Consider the following 19615-nt stretch of genomic DNA (forward strand, 5'->3'; position numbering starts at 1 on the left):
TGACTGTTTCTTTTGCCGTGCAGAAGCTGTGGAGTTTGATTAGGTCCCATTTGTCTATTTTGGCTTTTGTTGCCAATGCTTTTGGTGTTTTGGTCATGAAGTCCTTGCCTACTCCTATGTGCTGAATGGTTTTGCCTAGATTTCCTTCTAGGGTTTTTATGGTGCCAGGTCTTAGGTTTAAGTCTTTAATCCATCTGGAGTTAATTTTAGTGTAAGGTGTCAGGAAGGGGTCCAGATTCTGCTTTCTGCACATGGCTAGCCAGTTTTCCCAACACCATTTATTAAACAGGGAATCCTTTCCCCATTGCTTGTTTTGTCAGGTTTATCAAAGATTGTATGGTTGTAGATAATGTTGTGTTACCTCTGATGCCTCTGTTCTGTTCCATTGGTCTATATCTCTGTTTTGGTACCAGTACCATGCTGTTTTGATTACTGTAGCCTTGTAGTATAGTTTGAAGTCCAGTAGTGTGATGCCCCCAACTGTGTTCTTTTTGCTTAGAATTGACTTGGCTATGTGGGCTCTCTTTTGTTTCCATATGAAGTTCATGGTGGTTTTTTCCAGTTCCGTGAAGAAAGTCAATGGTAGCTTGATGGGTATAGCATTGATTCTGTAAATTACTTTGGGCAGTATAGCCATTTTCACGATATTGATTCTTCCTAACCATGAACATGGAAGGTTTCTCCATCTGTTTGTGTCCTCTCTGATTTCGTTGAGCAGTGGTTTGTAGTTTTCCTTGAAGAGCTCCCTTACATTCATTGTAAGATGTATTCCTAGGTATTTTATTCTCTTTGTAGCAATTGTGAATGGCAGTTCGTTCTTGATTTGGCTCTCTTTAAGTCTGTTATTGGTGTAGAGGAAGGCTTGTGATTTTTGCACATTGATTTTATACCCTGAGACTTTGCTGAAGTTGCTTATGAGTTTCAGGAGTTTTTGGGCTGAGGTGATGGGGTCTTCTAGGTATACTATCATGTCATCTGCAAATAGAGACAATTTGGCTTCCTCCTTTCCTATTTGAATACCTTTATTTCTTTTTCTTGCCTGATTGCTCTGGCTAGAACTTCCAGTACTATTTTGAATAGGAGTGGTGAGAGAGGGCATTGTTGTCTAATGCCAGATTTCAAAGGGAATGCTTCCAGTTTTTGCCCCATTCAATATGATACTGGCTGTTGGTTTGTCATAAATAGCTTTTATTACTTTGAGATACATTCCATCAATACTGAGTTTATTGAGGGATTTTAGCAAAAAGAGCTGTTGAATTTTGTCAAATGCCTTCTCTGCATCAATTGAGATAATCATGTGGTTTTTGTGTTTGGTTCTGTTTATGTGGTGAATTATGTTTATAGACTTGCATATGTTGAACCAGCCTTGCATCCCTGAGGTGAATCCTACTTGATCATGATGGATAAGTTTTTTGATGTGCTGTTGCAGTCAGTTTGCCAGTATTTTATTGAAGATTTTTGCATCTATGTTCATCATGGATATTGGCCTGAAGTTTTCTTTCTTGTTGAGTCTCTGCTGGGTTTTGGTATCAGGATGATTTGGGCTCATAAAATGATTTGGAAAGGATTCCCACTTTTTGGATTATTTGGAATAGTTTCAGAAGGAATGGTACCAGATCCTCTTTGTGTGTCTGGTAGAATTCAGCTGTGGACCCATCTGGACCTGGGCTTTTTTTTTGTGTGGTAGGCTCTTAATTGCTGCCTCGACTTCAGACCTTGTTATTGGTCTCTTCATAGTTTCAGCTTCCTCCTGGTTTAGACCTGTGAGGACACAGATGTCCAGGAATTTATCCATTTCTTCTAGGTTTACTAGTTTATGTACATAAAGTTGTTTGTAGTATTCTCTAATGATGGTTTGAATTTCTGTGGAATCTGTGGTGATTTCCCCTTTATCGTTTTTTATTGCATCTATTTGGTTGTTCTCTCTTTTCTTTTTTATTAGTCTGGCTAGTGGTCTATTTTGTTGATCTTTTCAGAAAACCAGCTCTTGGATTTATTGATTTTTTGAAGGGTTTTTCGTGCCTCTATCTCCTTCAGTTCTGCTCTGATCTTAGTTATTTCTTGTCTTCTGCTAGGTTTTGAGTTTTTTTATCTTGCTCCTCTAGCTCTTTTAATTTTGATGATATTTTGGATCTCTCCACTCTTCTCATGTGGGCACTTATTGCTATATATTTTCCTCTAGAGACTGCTTTAAATGTGTCCCAGAGATTCTGGTATGTTGTGTCTTCGTTCTCATTGGTTTTGAAGAACTTCTTTATTTCTGCCTTCATTTCATTGTTTATCCAATCAACATTCAAGAGCCAGTTGTTCAGTTTCCATGAAGCTGTGTGGTTCTGAGTTAGTTTCTGAATTCTGAGTTCTAACTTGATTGCACTATGGTCTGAGAGACTGTTTGTTATGATTTCAGTTGTTTTGCATTTGCTGAGGAATGCTTTACTTCCTACTATGTGGTCAATTTTAGAGCAGGTGTGATGTGGTGCTGAGAAGAATGTATATTCTGTGGATTTGGGGTGGAGAGTTCTGTAAATGTCTATCAGGTTTGCTTGTTCCAGGTCTGAGTTCAAGCCCTGGATATCCTTGTTGATTTTCTGTCTGGTTGATCTGTCTAATATTGACAGTGGAGTGTTAAAGTCTCCCACTATTATTGTGTGGGAGTCTAAGTCTCTTTGTAAGTCGTTAAGAACTTGCCTTATATATCTGGGTGCTCCTGTATTGGGTCCATATATATTTAGGATCGTTAGCTCTTGTTGTTGTATCGATCGTTTTGCCATTATGTAATGACATTCTTTGTCTCTTTTGATCTTTGTTGCTTTAAAGTCTATTTTATCGGAGATGAGAATTGCAACTCTTGCTTTTTTTTGCTCTCCATTTGCTTGGTAAATCTTCCTCCATCCCTTTATTTTGAGCCTTTGTGCATCCTTGCATGTGAGACGGGTTTCCTGGGTACTGCACACCGATGGGTTTTGGATTTTTATCCAGTTTGCCTGTCTGTGTCTTTTGATTGGTGCATTTAGCCCATTTACATTTAGGGTTAATATTGTTATGTGTGAATTTGATACTGCCATTTTGATGCTAGCTGGCTGTTTTGCCCGTTAGTTGAGGCAGATTCTTCTTTTTGTTGATGATTTTTAGCATTTGGTATGTTTTTAGAATGGCTGGTACTGGTTGTTCCTTTCTATGTATAATGCCTCTTTCAGGAGCTCTTGTAAAGCAGGCCTCGTGGTGACAAAATCTCTGAGTACTTGCTTGTTCATAAAAGATTTTATTTTTCCTTCAGTTACAAAGCTCAGTTTGGCTGGATATGAGATTCTGGGTTGAAAGTTCTTTTCTTTAAGGATGTTGAATATTGGCCCCCACTCTCTTCTGGCTTGTAGAGTTTCTGCTGAGAGATCTGCTGTGAGTCTGATGGGCTTCCCTTTGTTGGTGACCCGACCTTTCTCTCTGGCTGCTCTTAGTATTTTCTCCTTCATTTCAACCCTGGTGAACCTGACGATTATGTGCCTTGGGGTTGCTCTTTTGCGGAATATCTTTGTGGTGTTCTCTGTATTTCCTGTAATTGAGTGTTGGCCTGTCTTGCTAGGTAGGGGAAATTTTCCTGGATAATATCCTGAAGAGTATTTTCCAGCTTGGATTCATTCTCTTCATCACATTCTGGTACACCTATCAAACGTAGGTTAGGTCTCTTCCCATAGTCCCACATTTCTTGGAGACTTTGTTCATTCCTTTTTGCACTTTTTTCTCTAATCTTGGTTTCTCGTTTAATTTCATTGAGTTGATCTTCGACTTCTGATATTCTTTCTTCTGCTTGGTCAATTCGGCTTGTGCATGCTTCGCAAAGTTCTCGTATTGTGTTTTTCAGCTCCTTCAATTCATTCATATTCCTCTCTAAGTTGTCCATACTTGTTATCATTTTCTCGAATCATTTTTCAAATCTTTTTTCAAGGTTCTTAGTTTCTTTGCATTGATTTAGAACATGTTCTTTTAGCTCACAGAAGTTTCTCATTATCCACCTTCTGAAGTCTGATTCTGTCATTTCGTCACAGTCATTCTCCGTCCAGCTTTGTTCCCTTGCTGGTGAGGAGTTTTGGTCCTCTGTAGGAGGCGAGGTGTTTTGGTTTTGGGTGTTTTCCTCCTTTTTGCGCTGGTTACTTCCCATCATTGTGGATTTATCCACCTGTTGTCTGAGTAGTTGCTGGCTTTTCGATTGGGTCTCTGAGTGTACGCCCTGATTGTTGATGCTGAAGTATTTCTGTTACTTAGTTTTCCTTTTAACAGTGTAGCCCCTCTGCTGTACGACTGCTGAGGTCCACTCCAGTCCCTGCTGCTGTGGGCTCTGCCCTGCTGTTGTGGGCTCTGCCCTGTTGGCGGAGTCTCTCTGTTATGATGGGTTGCCTTGGCAATGGCAGGCTGAGTCAGCAATGGGCATGTACCTCAGTAGGGGCAGAATGCCTCGGTAGTGGCGGATGCCCCTCCCCCACAGAGCTGCACCATCCTGTATTCAGCTGTGCCTGCAGTGAAACTCTCAACCCTGAACGTTTTGAATCGCCGTTTTGTTTGTCCCTGTTGGGGTGGGACCTGCCGAGCCTGATCACCTGGCTCCCTGCCTCAGAGCCCTTTCTCCCTCTTTTTTTTTTTTTTTTTTTTTTTTTTTTTTTTTTTTTTAAGTTGAACGGATTTCTCTCTCCCAGGTGTTTTAGTCACCTGTTGGTAGGGCACTGGGATCTGTGTGATTTCCTGTGCAGGGGCCCACTGCACCAGCTGAAATGTCACTTTCTGGGGATCTCCTTGTCTGGGTTACTGTCCAAGTCCCATTTAATCAGATGGATATGCTAATCTGCCCTCCCAAATCTCAGATTGCCAGTTTAACAGGGCACTCAGATCAGCGCGTTTTGTGCAGGGTGCTGCTGCGCTGCAGCGCCGGCCAAAACCGCCCAGCCGACAGGGCTGTGCTGGCTTCCCGTGACTCTCCTACACCTGGAAATTTCCCCGTTCTGTGGGCAACAAAGATCCGTCTGGAAATGCGGCTAGGACTCACCCTCTGCGCCTTCAATGAGAGCTGCAATCCCGAGTTGTTCCTACTAGGCCATCTTGGAAAACCTGACAGGAATTTACATTTTCATGGTGTCTATCAAGACTGTTTGCTAACACCTGCTTCATCCAGGGTCCTAATTGCTCTTATAGGCAGATCTCTCTTCATTGCCCACATCTCCTGGTTCTTTCCCATAAACATGCAAACATGCTCTGGTCTCTTTTTTAAAAAAAGCAAACAAAAAACAACAAACAAATAGTTCTATTACTCCCCCAATCCTTTCCAGCTATGGAATAACCACTCGCTTGGCTTTCACAATGACACTTAAAAAAAGTGTTATTTTTATATATTTTCTGCCTCCACTGAATTTCATGATACAGCCCTCTACAATCTGTCCCCTGCCCTGCCTTGCACACTCATCCACACACACTGCAATAAACCATAGTAACTTCCTGGCTCTGGTCACCAATGAACCCATACTGTTTTGACCTTGGCTTTATTTGAAATCCTCACCTTTTTTTTTTTTTTCATGTATATTGCAGTCTGCTCGACCTCATGTCTTGAATCACATTTTTTTTTTTGAAAGTCAGAAGGCTCTTTATTATCATCATGGATCACCAATTTTTTTACTTTTAATTTTTATGGATTGCTGGGAAAAGGTCTTGACGTGTGTGTGATGGATTATATGTTGTTTACTGAGAAACAATGGCAAGGAACACCCAGCCATCCCCATGCAGAAAACTGCTAGAATAGTAAGCAATATGTACCAGTCATGCACTAGTTAAACCATTTCCCAAAACAGGATACATGATCTTGTCCCCATTGCTGACTCGCAAAGAGTGCTTTCTAGCTTATTTCTATTTTAGTAGTGAACCAGCACTATCTGCCTGTTTAGTCCATCTTCATTCTATGAAGAAACATTGGACATCTCCTTATTAAAAAGAATCACTTTTTCACAAAGAATAAATACGTGGGTCAGAGTCTGCTCTGGGCTTTCAGCTGGGAAATGCTATCAGTCCCTTGATGGTCCCACTCTGTTTCCCACTTTTGCACTCTATCTTTGTGTCTGCTTCTTAATTCCTTTAGCGTCGCCTGGGTTGGGATCTCCACAACCGAGCTGGTCTCAGTACATGGGTATACATCTCTCTCCTAGACAGAATGAAAGTAACTTTAGCACAGGGATCTCTTATTTGACTTCATGGCTTATTTGGCACAAAGTCATGTTCCCTTCAAACTTACTGAATGAACAATCAGAATGCCCACATTCCATGTTCATAGAGTTGCTCTCTGCTACTTCTATTTCCTAAAATTTTAGTCACTTGATGATTCTTCCCTAAGGTATTTTATATAAAATAATAGCTACTATGAATCAAGCTCTATAATATAAAGAAAAGCAAGATACATTCTGGTCCCTGACCTCAAAAGTTTTAGTCTAGCTGAGCAAACAGAAGAACAAAGAACATCCAATGGGATAAGGACTCTGAGAGTGGTAAGCTTGCAATGCTACAGGAGCACAGAGGGTACCCAATCCAGATCAGGAAGACAAAGAGGGCTTCCCTCAAGCAAAGGACACCTGAGTTAAAACTTAAGAGTGATTGGCAGCTAGACAAGAGAAAGAAGAGGGCAACATTATACAGACCACAAGATTTCAACCTTGGCTGCTGACTAGAACATACTGTGAAATTTAAAAACCAGTAATATCTGGGTCTTAAGTCCAGAGAGTTTGATTTAATTGGTCTGGAGTGTAGCCTAGGTATTTGCTGGGGATGGGGGGAGGGTTAAAAACTCCCCAGGTGATTTCAATCCAGGATTGAAGAACGATTGCTCTTGGCAAACGAAACAGCATAGACAAAGCAGCAGAGAAAGGCAAAGCATGTTTAGAGGAATCTGTTCCACCACTGGAGTGTTCAGGTAGGACCCAAGGAGCGCCCTTCATCTACTACCTGTAATTGAAGGCAAACATTTTCTACCACATGTATCTGAGAATTCAATGTGTGCAGTTGGCAATATTAGAAATACTTGTTTTTTAACACAGGAACAGAAAATCAAACGCTGCTTGTTCTCACTCATAAGTGGGAGTTGAACAGTGAGAACACATGGACACAGGGAGGAAAACGTCATACACCAGGGCCTGTCGGGAGTTGGGGAGCAAAGGGAGGGAAACATTAGGACAAATACCTAATACATTCAGGGCTTAAAATCTAGACGACAGGTTGATAAGTTCAGCAAACCACCATGGCACATGTATATCTATGTAACAAACCTGCACATTCTGCACATGTATCCCAGAACTTAAAGTAAAACTAAAAAAAAAACTTGTTTCTTACCCTTGAAAAATCTATAAAAATTTCAGCAACTACCACAAACCATCAGAGCTGACTCAGTGTTTGCTCCCGATTTCATCACTTTCCTAATGAAAGGAGGTTTTTTAATAGGAAATACTTTTTCAAACCCAGGTAAAACCACTGCATTCTATATGTTAGTGACAATTTTGTCCAAAATTTTTAAATACATTTTCTATAACAACCTAAATTGTAGCAGCTAAAAAATGCCATCTTGGCATACTGAAATCTAAGGATTTTTTTCTAAATTAGAATTTTAATTCGAATTTTAAAACCTGTGAACTAGTAGAGAAGAAACAACCCCATGGGCAAACTACCTATATATAGCAGGTTATAATCAACCACCTCCAACACAGGCAGCTTATCAGAAATATTTATTTGCAAAGCAAAAGGGTTGTTCTTGTTTTTATGTTTTATTCCTTCAAGCCTCTGCTAGTCTATGATGTACCTTGTGTAGATTAGGAAAACATGTCGTCTGTGTGCAGAATCAGCCCCACACCAGGCCATTGCCTAAGAAACGTGGAGCTAGATTTCAGCCCTCTTCAATTTCACCTTTGTGTTATGTACAGACTGCACAGCCATAGAATCAGCCATCACTCTCCCTCCTAATGATAAGCAGTGTGTCCCTACTGGTGGAATTAAAAAAACAAAACAAAAAGGAAGGGTCAAAAATGTTATTTTTCTATTCTTAATGACTTATTTGTCACCTTTGGAGGTTTTGCCTGATTTATAAATTGTTTGCATTGCCAAGGCGCAAAGGTTTTCCTTTCTTACAAATGAAAAATAGGTAATGCTGTTACTGAGGTTGCTGTTCTACTTTTTTTTTTTGTCTTTTCATCTGTTGTTTCCTGGTGGGCAGGTCTATGCAAACCTACCCCTGAAATCAGCAGAAGCAGAGGCTGAAGAAGGAGGCTGACATACCCAGCTTCTTAGAAAAAAACATTTAATAGGGACTTATGGAACAGAAGCCATGTCTGTGTCCTGGGTGGCAGCGAGACAAGTTGGTGGATCCCTTTGCCATTACCCACAAGACCCAGGGCTCATATACCACAGGAAAAGTGGTTAGAAAGGATGTGCAGAATAATTGAAGGTTATTTGACTGAAGGGCAGGATGTATGATAAGTTCCCGCTCTTAACACAAGGCACAGTAGATAAATTGGAAATCTTAGACTCTTCCCGGAACAGAGGTTAATCAGAAGACAACTTGGTGGATTAGCATCCAAGATGGAGCTGCTTTAGCCTCTACACCTCTGTATTCCCAGCTCCTGCTACTGGGTGGGAGATACTGTGCTTCCCTGCTTTTACATATAAGAAAATATTTCCTCTGCAGGGACAGAGTAATTTTATTTTTCTAAGAAAATGTCCTACCTATGGCCAATAAGTGTAAAAGAGCTTCTTGCAAAACCCCTAGAAAGGTGACTTCCTCCTTCCACCCACACCTAGGCACCTCCTCAATGGCAGGTATCATCTGGATTAAACTTTTCCCCCACCTGCCCCATGGCAGATCTTGGAGGCCACTAACTACAGACTACATGGATATAATCATAAATTTATATGAGATAAGTACTTTTTGAAATTGAGCAATTTAAAAAACTCATTACATGTCATGTAATTCTCTACTGCTTTGCCATTTATTCATGGAAAAAATATAAAGCTTTCAAGATATTTTCCCTATTGGCATAAGCAACCAAGTCCAGGTTACATTTGCTTTAATCCAAAAACCATAGGCACAGTGGTAGCAAAATGCATGTTTTACAAATTTTACTTCATTGTGTTCAGACACAAGAATGTATCCATTCATATTCCTTTAGTGTTGGGTCTTTTCACATCAAGACTTTTCAAAGCAAGCTATTTGTTCTCAAATAAACATTTAAGAACATAAAATATGGTTTCATAATTTTATTTTTATTTAGACTCAAAAGGATTATACCAGCATGACACCATCCCTTGGGTGCTTTTGAAAGCAAAAGGTATGTAAAAGATCCTAAAAGTGAAATCCAGAGGAAGTATTATAATTTGTAAAGGAAAGCAAGTAACTGCCTCGCTATGTTTTCTAATCCCTGTTTAATCAATTCCAGCAATTAAAAATAATAAAGCAATAAGACACTCTAGGGGTCTTAAAGGTTTTGATACTGAATCATAGGTCAGTTTCCTCCCCCACAGTGTTTTATAACTCCTACCATAACCAGTTATTAGTGAACTGAGAATTGTTGATGTTATGTGTGATAGTTTCACGTATTTTACTAAACAGTAAAAAAAAGGTTTTCCATGTCATTTACTTAAATATTTTTCTCTAACACAACTCTGGGATTTTATCATTTCCTTTTTTGCTTCATTCTTTTTCACTTATATTGAAATGTTAAATAATATTTCTGATAAGTAACACTCCATAGTAACACTATCTATTGGTCTTATTCTAAGTGTTTTATGCAGATTAATTTATTTAATTCACATCACTCTATGAGATAGATATTTGTTATTCCCACTTGACAGATGAGAGAATTCAGGCACAAAGAGGTTAAATAAAATGTCCCAAATCATACACCTGGCAAGTAGCACCCGAATCTATGGCCTTAACTACTACTGGATGTTCCCTTCCCTAGCAGGTAAATACATAATAGATATTTTAAGGTGTTTAAATATGTTGCATTTTAATTAATTAAAAATAGCCAAGAATTTCCATGTTTTAACATTGTTTTTAAAATTAAGCTCAAGGGTCACTCCATTTTCCCCTAGTCTTCCGCCAGTCGCTTAATGCGCAGCCTAAGTATGTCCTCAATTCTGAGCTCCCAGGACACACTGCAGTTCCTCTGTGTCTTCCTAATCACACAATTCAGTCACTTGGCATACACATTATTTATAAGGTAAACCTCTAGACAGAAGGGATCATGTTTATTCATCTGGAGGGAAAAAATTACACCATTATGATCCTTTCTCTGTCTCTGCAGAGAGATGCCCATGTTAATTTAAATACTTCCAATAAAGGCAAGTGTTTGAATTCACTATATAACTCTTGCTTCTCTATATAACTTTCAAAATCTAAATAAGCATTTCTTAATGTCTTCTCCTGCTTGCTTCTGTAAATGAAAGCAATCCTTCATTCACTCATTCACTCACTCCACAAACACTTAATGAATGCCAACTGAGGCTAAGACTTAGGAATAAAAACAGAATAAGGTGCAGCTTGTAAACCTAGGAGCTCAGTTGCAGATCAACATCTCAGGACATTTTAGTCACGGACTAAAACTTGAAGCTAAATCCACTCTTTAAAGGAATTTTTAGTATTCTAAAAGAACAGTGACTGAGAACAGTTCTTTTAAGTAATTACATACAATCAGATAGCAGCGACCTTAGTCTGAGAAAGAAGAATGGAGTTCTGTTTCTGAATTTCAATTCAATCATTAGCATATTATCATTTACTACAAAGAAAGAATGTGGGTATATGTCATCTATTTTTAACAATGAAAATCTAAGAATCATATCAACTGTAGAAATTTGATTCTGATGACTTTTTTTTTTTTTTTTTTTGCATAGCATACTGGGTTCCTTTGTTACTTATGTGTACCCACCAAAGCAACATTTGGAAATTATTACAGCAATTTCAGGAAATACCTAAATAGGATAAAATCCGTTTTTCTAAGGAAGACCTGCTCTTTTATGACTCAGGAGGAGTATATAGTCACTACTTACAAAATATGATAAAGAAACATTCATTTTATATACTGGCCTTTACTGATGTTTCAGGAAGATAATGAGGATTTCTTAGCTTGGTGGTAATATAGAAGCGGAAATCGGGCGCATATTCAATTGTAGAGTCCCCAAGCCGGATACATGTACTCCCACCCTGCTTAAAGGTTTGTTTTAGTAGAAGAGGTTCCAAAATAGGGTCTAGTTCTTCGCCAACATTTTCTAGCAACACTGGAGTAAAATCAGAAAAAAGATTTCATGTTATTTTAAATATCGACTATAAACTTTCAACCCTCCAAGTTCTTCCAGCCTTATAAATTCTGTTCCTAGTTACCTATAAAATTATTTCTGTTGTATGAAAAGTATAAAGAAATAATGCCATAAAAATAGCTGCATTCTGTGGGAACGACTTAAGTAGCAGGTCTTCCTAGTCATCCTGCCTGCTTTCTTTCTCTGGAATCATAGGTGCCTGGCCTGGGGTTCACTACGTGTGCAGGTATTATGGCAGTGAAGTTTATCCATCTGAGACACTAGAGAAAAGGCATTTCCAATTATAGTTACTTAAATTGTTACTGTATTTTCAATTATTAAAAATGTTTATTGTAGAACATGTGGAAAGTTCAGGAAGGAAGGTACAAAGAGGAAATGGAAAACTGCTACTAATTAGATTTGCTTAATTTCTCTACCTCTCCCTAATATTTTAATAATTGACTCATACAGTATATAGATAGAAAAATGACACAAAGTCCAGGCACAGTGGTTCATGCCAGCAATTCCAGCAATTTCAGAGGCCAAGGCAAGAGGATTGCTTGAGCCCAGGAGTTCAAGACCGGCCTAGGCAACATGGCAAGACCCTGTCTCTACAAATAAAATACAAGAATTAGCCAGGTGGCAACTACTTGGGAGGCTGAGCCGGGAAGACTGTATGAGCCTAGGAGGTCAAGGCTGCAGTGAGCCATGATCAAGCTACTGCCCTCCAGCTTGGGCAACACAGCAATATCCTGTCTCAAATATAAATAAATAAGAAAAAAAAATGACGCAAACTACATATAATTTGAATAATTATTTCTCTCTAGTATTATTTATCTTTCTCCACACACAGTTGAGACTAAACAATATATTGAATTTTGCATTCTATTTTGTTTGACTTACAGCATAAATATTTCCCCATGTTGTTGAAAACTCTAACAAGCATGCTTTTAATTACTGCATAATAGTGTATCATATTAATGTTCTCTCATTTTTAAACCAGTGTTCTATTATTAGATATTTGGATTGTTCTTGTTCTGACTATTATAGCAAGCACTGTATAAAAAAACTGGATTTCAGAATATTTTCCTCTGATAGCATTCTAGAAGGGGAATCCCTGGTCCAAAGATCAGTGACATTTTGAGGCTAATGATATCTTTGCTGAGTTAAAGTCTTATATTTTGGTGTTTGGGGTGCTACCAGCCAAACTTGGATGACGGCATTTTGTAGAAGTCCCTCAAGAGATGGGTGTGCAATCTGGATGGGAAGGAAGGGGCTCAGGGTGCTGGGGTGACAGGTATTTGGATCTCAATTGCCGTGAAAAGTGCAGATATATTTTCTCCTTCCCACAGGTTACTCCTGGCTAAATGAAGTCCTAAAAATGCCTTCTTGGTGATTTCCGCCTCTTCTGAGATCTCAGCCAAGGCAGGCATGTCAGATTATTTTTAAACTCATTTTTATTTTCTATTGCATTAAATGATTATTTTTCATAGTTAAATATGAATTCATCATAATGTATTAAATATGTTAATTTTGTATTGTTTAGATTGCTTCCACTTTTACACTATCATTAATAATGCCACAGTGAACATCTGTACGAATAAACCTTTGTATTCATTTCTAATTACTTAATCAGGCTAGAGCCCTAGATATAGAATTAATAATCAACAGTTATGAACATTTTAAAAGCTATTTATTTGGGAGGCCGAGGTGGGTGGATCACGAGGTCAACAGATCGAGACCATCCTGGTCAACATGGTGAAACCCCGTCTCTACTAAAAATACAAAAAATTAGCTGGGCATGGTGGCGCGTGCCTGTAATCCCAGCTACTCAGGAGACTGAGGCAGGAGAATTGCCTGAACCCAGGAGGCGGAGGTTGCAGTGAGCCGAGATCACGCCATCACACTCCAGCCTGGGTAACAAGAGCGAAACTCCGTCTCAAAAAAAAAAAAAAAAAAGCTATTTATATTGCCAAGTTAATATCCCTGAAAAGCAATAGAGATTTCTGAGTTGCAGTGAGTACTCATTTTGTCATTTGTTTTTAAATCTGTTTTTACAAAATACCAATGTATTTACATATGCTAAACACCGTTCTGGCATTATTGTCATCCTTATAACTTTAAAAAGCATGGTCTATTATTATGCAAGTTTTATAGATAAAATAGGACAGGCAATCAAAATAAATTTTTCAGTAAAATCAGCTGGTAAATGACAAAGCAAGGCAGGGACTTGAACCTGGCTGCCTGGCTCCTTCACTCTCTTAACCACTATACCATACTGTCAGTATTCAACAACGTATTTGTGACTTTTATGATTTGATAGGTAAAAAACACTGTTAAAATTCGCATTTTTGGCAGGGTGTTCTTAGCTGCTCTTTTTCTGGGAAGTGTATATTGACATACTTGACCATTTTTTCATTACAGGACATATTATTTACAATTAGGTTCCGTGACAAGTGTCAGAAAACCCATAGCAATGACAACAAGGAGAAATTTATGTCTCATATACAGGAAAACCCAAGTTAGTCAGCTCATGGCTGAAAGGACGGTGTATCTAAATAGTGAGGGATCCAAGATCCTGCCATCTTGCACCTTCACTATTCTTGGCATATGGCTTTAATCTCTGGTCAATATGGCCTTTTAAACCACATCCACATTCCATCCATGAGAAAAAAAAAAAAGAAATATCTTTTAAGGGTGTTCCTTGGGAGTCACAAATGGCATTTCCACTCTCATCTTGTTGGCCTGAGTATATTAATTTGACTAAACCCAACCACAGTCATATGGCCATAAATAACCACAACAGAGGTTAGGAAATACAGTTTTTTACTCTGGATACAATGTGCCCATGTAACACAGGGGTGCCAATAGTAAAGATGAATGTGATTGGATGGCAGGAACAACCAGCACTCATTACCACATGTGCTAGTTTAAAAACTTTATCTGTATTATTATTTTTTGATAAGGATGCTCACTCTGTCACCCAGGCTGGAATGCGGTGGTGTGATCTCAGCTCACTGCAGTCTCCACCTCTCAGGTTCAAGCGATTCTCCTGCCTGAGCCTCCTGAATAGCTGAGACTACAGGCACCTACCACGACACCCAGCTAATTTTTGTATTTTTAGTAGAGACGAGGTTTCACCATGTTAGCCAGGATGGTCTTGATCTCCTGACCTCATGATCCACCCGCCTCAGCCTCATAAAGTGTTGGGATTACAGGCGTGAGCCACTGAGCCCAGCCTAACTTTATCTGTATTTTTAAACACTGTTTTAGCAAATATTTCCCCGTTTTCAACATGTATGTATGTATGTATGTATGTATGTATGTATGTATGTATATATGTATTATGTATTTATTTGAGATGGGGTCTCATTCTGTTGCCCAGGCTGGAGTGCAGCATGGCACAATCTCAGCTTACTGAAACCTCCATCTGCTGGACTCAGGCCATCCTCCCACCTCAGCCTCCTAGGTAGCTGAGACTACAGGTAGGTACCATCATGCCCAGATAATTTTTTGTATTTTTGGTAAAGATAGGGCTTCACCATGTTGCCCAGGCTGGTCTTAAACTCCTGAGCTCAAGCAATCAGCCCACTTCAGCCTCCCAAAGTGCTGGGATTACAGTATGAACTACTGCCCCTAAACTATTTTATTTTTTGAGACAGGGTCTAGCTGTGTCTCCCAGGCTGGAGTGCAGTAGTGTAATCACAGTTCACTGTAGCCTGGAACTCCAGGCTCAGTCAATCCTCCCACTGCAGCCTCGCATAGCTGGAACTACAGGCATGCATACCAGGCCCAGCTAATTTTTTTTCTTTTTTTTTTTAAGATGGGGACTTGCTATGTTGCCCAGACTAGTCTCAAACTCCTGGGTTCAACCACTTCTCCTACCTCAGACTCTCAAAGTACTAGGATCACAGGAATGAGCCACTTTACCTGGCCTTCAACTTGTTTTTAAATTTGTGTATATGTCTTCTTATAATTTAACTTTTTATTGTAGAAATTTTCAAGCCTTTCTCAAAAGTAAAGAGAACAATATATAATTGGTACCTGAGATACCTACCTATCATCCTGCTTTAGCCCTTGTAAATTCAGCCAATCTAGTTTCATCTATTCCTTATCTAAGCTAGATTATTTATACACAATCCTAGACATCGTAAAACTTCAGCGGCAAGTATCTTTCAAAGCTAAGAACTCTTTAAAAATTGATATACCTTATAGTAAAACGATTTATAGTCTTTTGGATATATACCCAGTAATGGGATTGCTGGGTCAAATGGAATTTCTATTTCTAAGGCCTTGAGGAATCGCCACACTGTCTTCCACAATGGTTGAACTAATTTACACTCCCACCAACAGTGTAAAAGTGTTCCTTTTTCTCCACATCCTCTCCAGCATCTGTTGTCTCCAGATTTTTTAATGATCGCCATTCTAACTGGCGTGAGATGGTATCTCAATGTGGCAAACTGACACAAGAGCAGAAAATGAAACACCGCATATTCTCACTCATAGGTGGGTGATGAAAAATGAGAACACATGGACACAGAAAGGGGAGTACTAAACACCGGGGTCTATTGGGGGGAAAAGGGGAGGGCCACTGGATCATTTTGAACTGAAATTCTGTTTAAGGAAGATTAAGGGGGAGGTGGGGAGGGATAGCCTGGGGAGAAATGCCAAATGTGGGTGAAGGGGAGAAGAAAAGCAAAGCACACTGCCATGTGTGTACCTACGCAACTGTCTTGCATGCTCTGCTCATGTACCCCAAAACCTATAATCCAATAAAAAATTAAAAAAAAAATGGATATACCTTAAAATTAATAATTCACAGTTTTATCAAATATCAAGGCAAGAAATATAATCCTCCATTGTCTTAAGGTATTTGGATTATAGTTTTATGGCTTAAATTAGGATACAAATAAGTTTCGTAAGTTGAAACTTTTTCTTTTCAAGTATTTTTTCCATTGTGTATTTGCTTAGGACATCCTTTCCCATCAAAGGACCATGTTTCCTTTTAGCATTTGTCTTTTCTGTTTTTCTTTCGTATTTATTTTTTAAGCTCATCTGGAACATATTTAGGTGTGAAGTGAGACTCTGACATAAAATATTTTTCCACAAAGCCAACTTTTCTTATACCGCTTGCTAGTGCGATGAATCATTTTTCTGTTGGTTTACAATGCTTAATTTATAGTGCATGAAAGGCTTACATATGTTAGGGTTCATTCCAGAGCTTATTTCAGTTAGCTCCAAACTTACTCTTCTGAATGTTTTGTGGCTCATTACTCTCTTTTCTTCTAAGTTAAGTGTTATTTTCTAAATAATAATAAATTTAGATGCTAAATTTCAATATTAAAAATTTCTAAATTTTCTATTTATTTCTGAATGTTTACATCTTTATAACTTTTAGTTTTACTGTCAGAGAAAAAGAGATGTCATACTCAAGCCTTCTCTTGTTTATCTGAAAAGTTCTGTCTTTTTATCACTTGTTGTTGTTAAAATTACTCTAAGTTTTTATTTTGTTTTGTTATACTTTGCTTTCTATTCATGGTTGACTGTAATAACTACCCACCTATTTTGGTTCTCAGTTGTTACTGATTTAATATTCTTTTTGGAATATTTCTACTCCACTTAATCTTTAAATTCTGATACCTTTCAGTTAATAATCTTTTTTGTTTTTTTTTTGAGATGGAGTTTGCTCTTGTTTCCCAGGCTGGAGTGCAATGGCGCGATCTCGGCTCACCGCAACCTCCACCTCCTGGGTTCAGGCAATTCTCCTGTTCAGCCTCCTGAGTAGCTGGGATTACAAGCACGCACCACCGTGCCCAGCTAATATTTTGTATTTTTAGTAGAGATGGAGTTTCACCATGTTGACCAGGATGGTCTCGATCTCTTGACCTTGTGATCCACCTGCCTCGGCCTCCCAAAGTGCTGGGATTACAGGCTTGAGCCCCCGCGCCCGGCCCAGTTAATAATCTTTAGTTGTTTAGATGAGCTATATTGTTTATAGATATAATAATTTTGTTTCCTTCTTTTTGTTCAATATATCTGGCCCTACTGAATCAGCTGTTTTGTCCTTTAAATGTTCTAGCACCTTCATTGTTTCTTGTTTTATTGCACTGAAAAACAACTTTCCTAACAATGTTAAACAATAACAGTGACAACAGATATCAATTACTCATTTTCACTTTTACACAACTGTATTTTTAAAATCTGATTTGCTGGATCATTTTGAACTGAAATTCTGTTTAAGGAAGATTATAACACTGCAGTTTTGCTAATTGCATCAACATTTGTCAATATTAATTTTTGGCATAAAATCTGATATTTAAATTAATGTTGGCTAAAAATAATTATATATTTTTATCCCCTACTCACCCTAACATTTTTTCTAGTTTGAAATGCAACTGAGTGTCTATATTAATATATGTATTATTTTTGAAGCTAAAATATATGTTATGAAACTTAAATATTATAATAGAGTTGATTCTTTTCCCCAATTGTGAAAATTTATTGTCTTATTGGTAGAAGCAAGTCTTAATCCTGTTAGGAAAAATATTTGTAGTGTCTTGATTTGAAAGAAATACATCCATAGTACTGAATGTTTATTATATTACACATCTCACTGGAATATTAAAGGCATTTTCAATTTAAAAGAAAAAAATGTATAATACATCAATTTCCCAGAATGCTCTCCTTAATTTTGCTTTCATTTTGACTCTTTAAACTTTTAAAGAGATCAAAATATATACCATGCTAAAATTATAGGGCCTAATTCATGAGACAGACTTCTCTTCATATTTCTATCACCAAGATTAACAGTTTGCTGGTTTATGTTAAAGCTTCATTCCTCATTCCCAAGTGCCAGACACCACAGTATTTGCAAAGCTTATGGGAAACCAAGACTAGGAATCCAAGCACATAGCTGCTGGTATTTTTGAATAAAGCAGATCATCATCTCACTCAAAATGAACAGTTATCCTTAATAACAGAAATATAATGAGAATTTAACATTCTTTTCAAATTTCTCTTGTATGTAGGACATAATTTCAATTTTTTAGTTATGAATTATCTACATTATCCCATGTGAGACTTCAGATAAATAGAAAATATCTTCTTCTATAACTTATGTTCAACTCTAGCATATTTTATCAAAAGTAAACTCAACAATTACTGAGAACCTATCAGATGCTCTCAAGCAGCTTGTAGAAGAGAAACAAGAGGTTATGCACATAAAATAAGGCAAATCATGGAAATCCATCCAAGTTTCAGTGTTGATAATTCATTGGAGGGGTGGAGATGCCACAGAAAAAAGTGGTATTTGAGATATATTTTAAAGGATAAAACTTAAAGGAATTCATCAGATGGATGGAAGAATGCAAACAAGCTAAGAGATTAAAACAGTGCCATGTTGTTTTAATACGGGTTGCTCCCAAGTACCCTGCACTCCCATCTTCTAATCCTCATTTTGTCTGTAATCTCTTTCTGCCCCTTTAACCTATAAGCTTCATGAAAGTAAAGACTGAGTCTGTCTTATTCATGCTGTTTTTAGTATGTATCACACTGCATGGTACATGGTAGTTGCAAAATAAATGTTAATTAAATGAATGAATGGACAAATAAACGAGCAAATGAAAGTAACATTAAACCAGAAGTAGTCTGTATCCTTGATTTGTTATATACAAGGGAGAAAGAAAGTAAAGTGCTGAGAGATAAGAAAAGGAAGGCTGGCTCTGTGACAAATTCTGCTGTTGATATTAATTTTTTTTTTTTTTACAGATTCAATGGAAAGTCATGAAAATATCTTGTCTATACATTGATTTATCAGCAATAGTTGTATGATTAGTATTCTATGCACACCTTATCCATTGATATAGCTAATACAGATGCACCTTTATTTTCCAGAACATTGGCTTTAACACATTTTTTAAGCAGCAGAATACTTTTTTTCAAAGAGGATCTTATCATAAAGTACAATATAAAGAAAAGTGAGACCTGCTCTGTTGAAGTAGAGGCAGGTGGCTGAAGCAGGCAAAAACTTCTTCCTGCTCAACCCAGGCTGCCTGTAAGGGACAATATCAAAAGCCACTGTCCCTGAAGAGGCCAGTATCTAAAGATAACTCCTTAAATAGAAGATTCTTTAACCACTTATGTCATAAATCTGTAACAGTAACAGATTCTTTTACTTGATGGTTAAATATAGAAATAGCTATAAAATCTGCCATCTATCTCTCCTTCCATTAAGAGATTAAAACTTTTCCCTTTTCTCTGAGGACTAATGTTAGAAAGCATTGTAAATAATTATTAGCATTTAAAAAGC

The 19615-nt window shown here is 37.9% G+C and overlaps 1 protein-coding gene across 10 annotated transcripts in view; it reads right to left on the minus strand.

The window, feature by feature from the left end:
- The window catches only part of DNAH7 (dynein axonemal heavy chain 7), a 391865-nt gene that overhangs the window by 86004 nt on the left and 286246 nt on the right, over positions 1-19615 (minus strand). For all 10 annotated transcript variants that reach the window (XR_013519014.1, XM_035305175.3, XM_078328052.1 and 7 more), the window contains one exon: positions 11099-11289. Coding sequence is in view for 9 of the 10 variants with exons in the window: in XM_035305175.3 (XP_035161066.1) it covers positions 11099-11289 (191 nt within the window). In the remaining variant the exon portion in view is untranslated. The remainder of the gene's footprint in view (positions 1-11098; positions 11290-19615) is intronic.

The sequence above is a fragment of the Callithrix jacchus genome, chromosome 6, assembly GCF_049354715.1.
Source record: "Callithrix jacchus isolate 240 chromosome 6, calJac240_pri, whole genome shotgun sequence".
NCBI lineage: Eukaryota > Metazoa > Chordata > Mammalia > Primates > Cebidae > Callithrix > Callithrix jacchus.